This window comes from Hydra viridissima, unplaced genomic scaffold (assembly GCF_058129835.1).
Source record: "Hydra viridissima isolate aposymbiotic clone 2 unplaced genomic scaffold, HvirCarnegie_v1 scaffold_4, whole genome shotgun sequence".
NCBI classification, from domain to species: domain Eukaryota; kingdom Metazoa; phylum Cnidaria; class Hydrozoa; order Anthoathecata; family Hydridae; genus Hydra; species Hydra viridissima.
Window position 1 is genome coordinate 15,161,762 of NW_028324303.1, and position 10,848 is coordinate 15,172,609.

The 10,848-nt window shown below is 30.8% G+C and overlaps 1 protein-coding gene across 1 annotated transcript; it reads left to right on the forward strand.

The window, feature by feature from the left end:
- The first annotated feature begins 2,664 nt into the window (after window positions 1-2,664).
- LOC145183694 (GTP-binding protein drn-1-like) lies at window positions 2,665-3,711 on the forward strand. The gene has a single exon (XM_080059135.2). It carries the CDS (start codon window positions 2,964-2,966, stop codon window positions 3,561-3,563), a length of 600 nt encoding a protein of 199 aa, XP_079915261.2. The 5' UTR covers window positions 2,665-2,963; the 3' UTR covers window positions 3,564-3,711.
- Window positions 3,712-10,848: the final 7,137 nt, after the last annotated feature.

Sequence of the window (10,848 nt, forward strand, 5' to 3'; positions counted from 1 at the left end):
TTTAATAATCCAAATGAAAATTAGGTTGGAGGGAAATGGGGAAGGGGAAAGACAGCGTTAGATGACGTCATACTGAAAATATCAATTTATCAATTTGTATTTACAGAGTGTATTCTGTGGTCCACGTGACAAATTATCCTGTGTACTGTATACCTTAACTATTTGTCAATTTATGGAAAAAAAGTTAGATAATTATGTTGTTTTTTTTTTTATAAACTTTTATTATATTCAAACTTTTAAAGCAACAATAAAAATCTTTCTTTATTACTCAATCATAAATTTTTGTACTTGCATCCTTTTTTCATAGAGTGATGTTTACCTAATGTTTCTGACAATATACAAGCCAAAAAACACTTTTATCAGGTTCCATCGAGCCATTTAACAGGTTCCATCGAGCCATTTAAAAATGTTTGACATTAAAGACTACTTATGTCTTCAAACACAAAATTCTATTTTTCTCAAAAAGATAACTGTGGGCCCCTGTCTTCAATTGTAAAAAAATATGGGAAATAAAACAAACAATCTCCTCTTATTCTCTTCTTAATAAATGAATTACTGTGCTGTCCGAAATAATATTGCTATATTTAGTAACTGTGCTGTCCAAATTAGTATTATTACAAATTAGTACATTTAGTAACTGATAAAGTAATAAAGACATCATAAGTGACTGATGACGTAAGTTTTATTTCAAAGATTATCTGAATCATAAAAAATATGAACACCCACACCACAGTCAATAAATGATAATTTGAATAGTCAAGAATTCCCTTAATTTGATGAAGAAAGAAAAAATTAAATGACATTTTATGACAATAAATAAATACCACATAGTATGTTATACTTGACCTCGTTTGAAGCCAGTAAATATAGATGCACAACATTAATATCAATTAATCAATAAATCAATCAACCAATCAATCAATGTTATCATCAGAACATTTTTTGTTAACACAAATGTTATAAAACACAGGACATTGGAAAAAATGATTCACTAACAAGCTACAGTTAACTAAACATAACAGATCTAAATATCCTACTTTTATAAGTAAAAAAAAGCACACACACACACACATATATATATTCATTCTGCAAGTGCCCTCCGCCATCTTTAAAAAATCAAACCTCCATTTGTTTTCTAATGGATTCGTTCAAATAGAGACAGAGACCGGAAACCAATTATACCATCAAGCGCTTTTAAAAATTTAGACGAAATATTAAAATGTGTCTAGTCATAGTCACAAGAATACATTCTTGTATAAGAATATATCCTTGCATAGAATATATTCTTGTGACTATGGTCTAGTTTATACTTATTTTCAGTAATACAGCCCAACCAGAATTGCAAACATATTTTCATTTATGCTTAAGAAAAAAATATTTTTTTCTGAAACTTTTCTTGCAGTTTACACAGTTAAAAAAAAAGCGGTAATTTTTATTTCGAATTCAAATCTCCGCTACTTTGGTTTCCTTTCTTTTCTTTTTAATACAAATTCCAATAAAGACAGACGTTTCCGAGGAAATGTTTCTGTTATCCATCTTTAAACGGATGCGGAAATAGTTCTATTCCGGACTTCAGAAAGTAGAAAATGAACTTTTGAGGACAATCGCTATGGGAGAAACTACTATACTTGCAAACATAATCATATATCTTTAAAAAAAAGGCACAAAAAAAAGAAAATTTAACTATCGTGTATTAATAAATAAACAAAGGTGCGAGCGATCAGAGTAAACCAATTATTGGAAAGCATTTGGGAAAGTTATTCAGCCTACGCGTATTAAATAAACAAGATGGCTTTATACATTAATTTAAACAATTAATTTGCATTAATTCCTTCTTATTTGCAATATCTCTACACCATTTTATATTTTCAAACTCTTTTTAACTGATTAATCAAGTCAAGAAAGAATCAAGTGTTTGTATAAATGATTTAAAAAAATTAGATAAAAAAAATTGGCGGGAATCCTTTTAAGAAACAAAAAAAAGAAGGTAAATTTAAAATTCGAATAGCAGCGTCTATTAAAAGCTCATATCCAGTTTCGATATCGTATATCAACTAAGAATTCCGCAACTTTTACCATATCCGCTAACCACTTATCAGCGTGCTAATTACTGATAGCAGAAGTAATTAGCATAGCTTCAAAATTATTTAAAAATTTTATTATATGAAAGTATAAAAGAACTTTTTACCAAAGTGATTATCATTGCATAGATTGATTTCTTAAATATTTTAAAAAAGACTTGATGCGATTTACTTTTTTTTGCTTTAAAAGAAAATTTTCCTTTAATGGTTTAAGTGGATTATCTAATCTGACTTTAAAATTAAGTTAATTGCCACGAAGAAGAATTTTGTTGTATTTTTAAGTTGATTTTTCGTGTAAACTAACAACTGCTCTGTATATTACCTGACAATCACGACACCTGCAAAAAAAAAACTTAAATTAAACTCAATCCTTTTTGCTTTTAAAGCAATAAGATTTCCTCTTGCGTCAAACGGCGTTCTTTTATTCAAAAGTGAACGCTGTAGAATCTTATTTTCTCGCCTAACCGCAAAAAAAAAACGTTTTTAAACAGCAAAAACCTTCGTTCGGTTCGATTGACAAATCGTCGGCTGCGCCAAAATCGCAAAGATTAAAAAGATTTTGCAAAATTACAAACCAACTTTTATCTTTAGTCAAAGAAATCAGATACAAATTTTCTTATCAAACAATTAAAGAATTTAATTCTCGTCTTTGTTAAGATCTCCAGCAGAGGGGTTTAAATTTTATGGTATAGTCATGCGCAATAGCAACCTTTTTTTGTTTGTTGACAATTACCTTATATTGTCACTATATTGGTAGATCTATCGGAACTTATGACGACATATTCAACCATTTATTGATAATAAACCCTATAAAAATCAGAACTTGGTTCAAATTAGAGTACACGGTGACAATACTTCAGATAAATCATAAAAATACTTGAGATGAGGAAATTGGGAGCAAAATTTATTACGTCGAAGAAGATGACAGGAAAACATTTATTCCACCATCGCAATAGATTTCGACAAACAATTTGCTGCAAAACTTTAAGGGTGCTTGTTCTTGGCGCGCCAGGTGTTGGCAAAACGAGTGTCTTAGAACAATTTTTGTATGGAAAATTTTGCAACGATTATTTACCAACAGTTTCAGAAGTTTATAAGTCAAGAATATTTTTAAGAAAAGACAATTCTGTAAAAGAAATAGTTTTAGAACTGCGTGATTTTAATGGAAAAATAAATCAAATGTTTACTGGACTTTATCGAGAAGAGGTTAGTAAAGCAGACGCTTTTATTGTTGTGTATAGCGGAAACAGCGAGCAAAGCTTCGCAAAAGTTGTAGAAACAGTCGCTGATATCAACAATCTTCGTAATGGGAGATCTCCGATTCTTATTCTTCAAAATAAAACAGATTTGAAAAATTACGACGAATTAACAAAATACTTTCACATGATAAACACGAAGCACGCAGAAGTGTCCGCTAAAGACAATAAAAATATTCACGATGCCATCAAAGAATTGCTTTTAGATCTCGAATTTGAAATATAAATCGAATTATAAATTCAAAGATTGTTAAAGTTTATGTTTAACTTTATTTTTTTTTTTAAAAAAAAAACCTTTTAAACAGCTATTTATTTTATAAGATTTTAAACAATTATTTATTTTGTAAACGTTTTTAACTGAAAAGTTGGACTATCGAAAATTTCAGACTTTTCTTACTAATTCTAATGAAAGAATCTCTAGCTCTTCTCCAAAAGTCCGGCGTACGCTCTGCTAAGACATTTCACACTCAATAAACTTATCTCAAAATACGAAACTGAAAAAATAACCTTTAAAGAAACTCTTTAAGCAAAGCAAACAAACTTTAAGCCTGGTCTGCTTTGGTGACCACGGTTTTTTTTTGTAGGTCAATAGAAGATCTAAAACTGATTTACATGACAAAAATTGATTTATGAAATTTACGAAACCCACGAAGATTAATTCTTCTATAAATACTTTTACATCAACACTATAGTGTTTACTTATCGAAATATTTTTCGCATCAAATAAAAGTTGAAGTTTTTTTATATATTTTCCTATAGTCTTTGAGTTTAATAAAAAAATAGATCTATTATAATTTCAAACCTTAACTTATGCAATATTACCAGGTATATGTTTGTAAATCCTTTTTTAAGTCAGTTCTTTGAATTGATTGATTCGGAAGATCTGATCAAAACAATGTTATTTTCCTAGGTTACATGCAATTTTTGATTTAAAAATAACACAAGAGCAATAAATCAGATAGCACGTGTTAACAGAGTGATTAGTTTTGACAGCGTCATCTTTTGTTGGCTAATACTCAGGAGAAGCAAACTCGGTTTTCAAAATTTTTTTTTTTATGATCATTTTCAGTTGAAGTAAAATTTTTTCACATGTTGTTTATGGTTTTAACTGGTTTTCGAACCGTAAGTTTCAGGAGAATGGTAATTTCTTTATTATAATGAGTCATTTCATCTTATCCAGCTTTGCAAAAAGATCATTAAGTTCTATTCTCACGATTAAAGGCGTTATTAGCTTAGAGCTACCATGCAGTGCATTTGTCTAATGTACCTAAGTTAAATTTATATTTTTGTTATAAAACAGTTATATGAAAATGTCAATGAAAAAAAGCTTGCTGAGAATTAAGAACAAGCTAAACAGTTACTTCACGCTCTTCCATTGAGAGATTATAACGTAAGCGAGGGTGAGTACTATTTTAGGAATCTTCAGACCGCTAAATCAATGTGAAGATGTTAAAGATATGGTCAAACTTTGTTTGCTTTATTGCAATAAGCATAGTTTTTTTTTATTTTTCTTCTTTTTTTTTTTTATTTGAAATTTATAAGCATATATATTAAATTATATAAATATATAAATATATAAAATTAATAAATATAAAAATATATAAATATATAAAATTATAAGAATATATATTATTGTGAGCTGGTTTATAAAAACCAGCTCACAAAATCAGTGACGTCACAACTACGGTAACAAGTAGCTGATGCTTTTCTCTCTAAATATAAAATATTTTGAAAATGATTCCCGATGGGCTGCAGCATTTATTTTACAGTTAATTTAAAGTTATTACAATATTGTTTCCTTAAATCCTTTTCAAATCACAAAACTCGTCGTGCCTTCTTTCTACTTCTTCATCTTTTTCATTTTTTTTTTTTTTTTTCTTTTTTTTTTTCAATCTTAATTAGAAATCTTCTCCTAATATTTATTATTCATTAGTTTGTTATTAAGTCAGTTATTTGCGCTGCCAAATATTATTACCTATCAATACTATTGTCAATCACTATTTTATGAGTCTCTTTGTATAAGTGAAGAAAATTCTGCTGCAATACAGTATTTGTAGTTTTTAATTATATAGAAAATTATACAGAAAATTAGAAAACATCAGCTTTTTCATCCAAGAAAAAACAAAAAACACTGATGACTTTACAACCCTCCGGTTTTTCGGCAAGCAAATCTCTTTGTAGGCTAAGTAAACCAACAACAAGATTTCTACTCAAATTCGATTATACGTTTTTTTCTCAAATTCGATTATAAGTTAAATTAAATAGTCTTGCAAAAGTAGTCTCATTATCTTGTCTCACCTATTTTTATCTCGTCTCACTTATCTTAAATATCGTTATAGTATCCTACAATGTTAAATGGCTAAAACATAAAATATTTTTATAGGTTATAAACGGCTTATCAAAAATGCAACACTCCTAAGTAGATCCGAAACCTAACGCTTAATTTTCTTAAAGTTTTAATTGTCAATATAACATAGAGTACCTCACTGCGATGAAAATGGTTTTTTAATTATTAACATAAAAAAAGATTTAACTCTCTCCTTAATCGGATTTGAGATTGATAAATCCATTTACATAAAGATGTACCATATATTTCCATAGCAATGATGCATTAATACAATGGCTTAAAGAACATTAGCCCATGGCACCCCACTCTACAGGAGCCCCGTTCTGTTTTTGTTTAAATCCACAAATACAGCTTCTTACTTTGATTATTACTACTATTTTTATCTTATTATTATCCTTACTTTTTGTACTTACTTTTCCCACGTAATGTGTTTTAATAGTGTAAACTGTCTGCGTCTCACTAAAAATTTCGTCTCATTTGTTTCAAAACTATTCAAGTTTGATCATTTTAACTAAAGCTAGATTTCTTGAGCTGTTGCTAGGTAACAACTTGCGGTACCATGAGAGTTCTGAATTCTGTTTGTAAAAAATAAAAACGAAAAATAATTATTCGGCTTCTATTAAATTTTTATGTCAAAAATATTTTTTAGTTTGATAAATATTCCCAGAGTTGCTGCCACTGCTTCCATTTCATGTTTCCAGCGACAAAAATTGGACTTTGTAAATGTTTTGTTAAAAAAAAGTAAGAGCTCGTCAATTCTGTTTGAAGTTTTTTTCCTTTTGATTAACACTTTGTTGCCTCTACAGGTTGATAAAGAAGCTAGAATGCAAAACCATCTTCTGCAAATTCATCCGAGGTTTTTTTCTTTACTACGTTTCCACAAAATGAAAATATTTTCTCTGCCATTTTTCTCTAAGATCCAAGAGGCATCTCCTCTCTTCGCAAGTCCCTTTCAATTTTAATAGGGAAACGTAAATTCGGAAACGTAAACTCGGAAACGTAAATTCGGAAACGTAAACTCGGAAACGTAAATTCGGAAACGTAAATTCGGAAACGTAAATTCGGAAACGTATATTCGGAAACGTAAGTTCGGAACACTGATCTCAAAATTTTGAGATCAGTGGTTCGGAAACGTAACTTCGGAAACGTAAATTCCGAAACGGAAATGTTCTTGAATTTGTAACAAAACATTCATCTTTTTTTTACATTAAATTTTTTTTTTCTTTTTGCTGAAAATTTCGTCGGTATACGATGCTTAATTGTTGCAATGACCAGGTGTTATGTAAAGTTGTTGGGTAATCTTTTTAGTAATCTTTTAATCTTTTTAATCTTTTTACCACAGAAATGAACTTTTTTTGTGAATTAATTTGGATTAATGTGATTTTTGACTTTCTTCCTTTAGTGAATATCTGAGAAAAAAACACTTAATTCTTGGGTTATCAACCACCATTAATGAGTTTTATTTTTTACAAATGACAGGGCATACATCTTCTGAAAGTTGGGGTTAACAGCTTCACATCCATTACCACAATAAAATGGATTCAGCAATAATTCTCGTAGGTCCTTAATCTTATTGTGAAATTCAAACTACTTAGTCATTACTTGTTCAATGAGACAGTGGTGTCAGTAGACACTAATTCTGAAACAGAAGCTTGTTTTTTTAAAAGTATTCATGAAATAAAGCTAGGCCTCTTTGGATATAATCTATTTTAAAGAGGGTAATGCGGCACCCCCCCCCCTTTTTTTTTCTTTATATATATATATATATATATATATATATATATATATATATATATATATATATATATATATATATATATATATAATTGATTATGACAAGGAATTTTATGCTGATTCAGAAAAATATAACAACGTAAAGTTGGAAATCAACGGAAAGTGCTCTAATTTCCGAAAGAACGTTTTCCGTCATTTCATACTATTTTTTCCTTTTCAATATGACTCTTCGAAACCAACTTATGGATGGATTTAAACACGATTCATGAATAACTTGGACTCCACAATACTTTGTTGCAGAGAGCATGGTTTACTGGCAGCCTCTGTGAATTGAAACGTATGTGGCGTACCTTGCACACAAAAAATTACAATTGATATTTGGAGGGTATGAGCCTGAAACAAATAAAGGATTTTTAGTTCCTGTTGCAAATTATGATGCTGCTACATTGCTTCCTATAATACAACAATGGGTTCGTCCTGGTTCAATTGTGTGGTGTGGCATGTGTGCTGCTTACAATAACTTATCAGCCTTAGCATATCAACATGGCACCGTCAACCAGACTTCATTTTGTGAACCTCAAACAGGAGTTACTACAAACCCATGTGGAAGCAATGTGGTGTCAAGCAAAATCAAAATTAAAAGCAATGATGGGGCCTACTAGTCGTGAAATGATTCCGGATTACTTATCAGAGTTTATGTGGGTACAGCGGTTTAATGAACATCGCTTCTTGGACTCAAATTGTAGCAAGTTATCCTGAGCAAATTCGAATGCAAAAATGCATATTGAATTTATTCTGAAAATGTTTAATTTATATACATGTAAATAATAAAAAAAAAGTCTATTTTATTGTGTTCCCACAGCATATGTTTTTTTGGTCATTAGCTACTCCTGAGCAAGCTCGAGGGAAATTAAAGAAAATTACGCAATATTTAAAAAAAGTACTTATACGATGAAAACCATCCATTCAATTTTGTTACCGTGATATGTTTTTTAAAATGATGAATAAAATGGTTTTTAGTCGTATTTTTTAAAACTTTGACTTCGAATTAGACCACTTTCCGTTGATTTTCAAGTCTATGTTTTTATATTTTTCTGAATCAGCATAAAATTCTCTATCATAATCAATTATAAAAAATAGGGGTGCGAAAGTGCAGTAGCGCTGGGTAACGTTTGAGGCAGTTTCAAATCACGTCGAATGATTGAAGAATGTCAAAGTTTTGTAAAAGTTTATGACATTGATTGCCACCAAAGTGTCGGCCATGATATGGCTGGAGCTAGAGAAAGGAAATATTTAAGTTTTTTCTAAAACCGGTTTTTCGAATAAACCGCGGTTTTCAATGTTTTAAAAACCGGTTTTCCGTTTTTCTAGTGTATTTTTTTATTATATCTATTTCAGGGGAACAACAGCAGCAAAAACATAAATATATATATCAACAATGTCATATACATACATTGAATACAATTGAGCAGCAAACAAACAAGTCTTTTTAATGATTAATTTTACGTTTCTTAAGACAATAAGCACGTAAAAAACATAAAGCATTAAGTGTTTCATCATTTAACCTTGACCTTAGTTACAAATAGACCACTTGCAGAAAATGACCTTTCAGCCTCCACACTTTTTACTTGGATTGACTTAAAAGCCGTGTGCAACAAATCTAAGTTGCTTGTTCGTTTTTTTGCTAGCTAAAATACTGCCATTTCTTTGAGCATTAGTTTGGAAGTTGATTCTATTTTTTGTTTTTTTGGTGAAACTCCTTTGACTGTCTCTCTGATGGAAAACTCGGGCTCTTCTTACAATGAAGCAAATCGTTGTACTTGTTACTGACTAATTTCATTATCTGACAAATTTTCCTCATCTATAGACTCACTTCTCTTTTGCTCAAACAAACGATTAAACAAACCTGATGCAATAATAGTAATTGCATTTCTCTTTGGCATGGAATTTTCGAAAATGTCATGAGTTGCTCCATTAATGATATCAGGATTATTCAAATATTTAACTAAGCTTACTAATATAGCATTCCTCCTCTCAGTGACTCTTTTAGTAAATAAGCCAACAAGCTCTTGACTAAAGGTGTTTTTCTGGCTTTTTTGCTGCTTGAAAATGAACTTCAGAATTCCATCAGATGAGAGCAAGTTTGAGTCTCTTCTGCAAAGTGCTTCGGCACCAACCTTGATTGGTTCTAAAGCATTTACTAGATTTTGTAAGGTGGTAAATTCAGACTCAGAAATCATAATATCGCTTGATAACTCAATCAGTGACATTTGAATACATTTCTTAAGGGTAACAAATCTTGAAGTCATATCTAGTAAGCTATTCCAGCGTGTCTTAGATTCTAGGATTAGTTGCAGCTCCTTTCCAAACTTAGACTGAACATGCTTTTGCAAAATCATGTCATTTTTAACTGAAGAATTTCGAAAAAATCTGACACATTTTCTGACCTTGTTGTTGAGTTCTTTGACATCCTCCCTGATCATTGGAAGAGCTAATGCACCAGCTTCTGCTGAAACTTCTAATCCTCATTCCTCATCGCTGTGATCATCTTATTCGTTCTCTTCTAGAATAGTGACTCAGGTGTGCCATTATTTTCTTTCCTAGATTGCCTATATAGAATCTTATAGACAGCCAAGTGGATTCCATGTGCGAGGCAGAGCTGATGGTCTGGTAAAATTGAGCTACCAAATTTTTTCACTACAGCAGCTCCTTCTGTGATTACTACAACAATATCACAGGCAAAATGTAGCCCAAATGATTTCATTTTCTCGTCAACAGTTACACAACATTTCTCTGCTAGCATAGACCCATGTACCCTGATCATTCCAAGGTTCCAATAATCACCTTCCATATGAACATTTATGTTCATATATCTTCTGTTTCTGGATGAAGTATACTCATCAAGTGTTAAGCTAAATTTGTGACCTACAAGTTTCTTTTCTGCAAATTGCTCCTGATATGTTTTCTTGATATCTTCATAATGTTTCATCAGCAGAGCTTTAATCGATTTAGCACCTTTGGGCAATTTATATCCTTGTGTCTTTAGAGCTGTTCTCAAACGTTGACTAGTTGAGAAAACACGAAAGGGCAGCCCATCACATGAAATAAGCTCAGCCAAAACAACATCAACAGGATCCTTTGTCTTAAAAATGAACTAATAGATTTGATGACTTCGAGTTTCCTCTCAGGAGTAACAAAAGTAGCAAATCTGATGTTGTGCTTTGTCCTCAGATGGTTCCTCATGGAGCTTGTGGTTCCTCCTTTGCACTTAATTTCTTGGTCGCGGAGCTTGCACTTGGACAATTCAAGTTCTTTTGAGTGCGTAAAGTCCATCCAAACTGGTGTGTTATCCTTGTGGACTTCATAAAACGACATATTCGTTTTTGTTAAAATTTGTTTCACTTTTTTTACATCACAAATTGTAGTAACT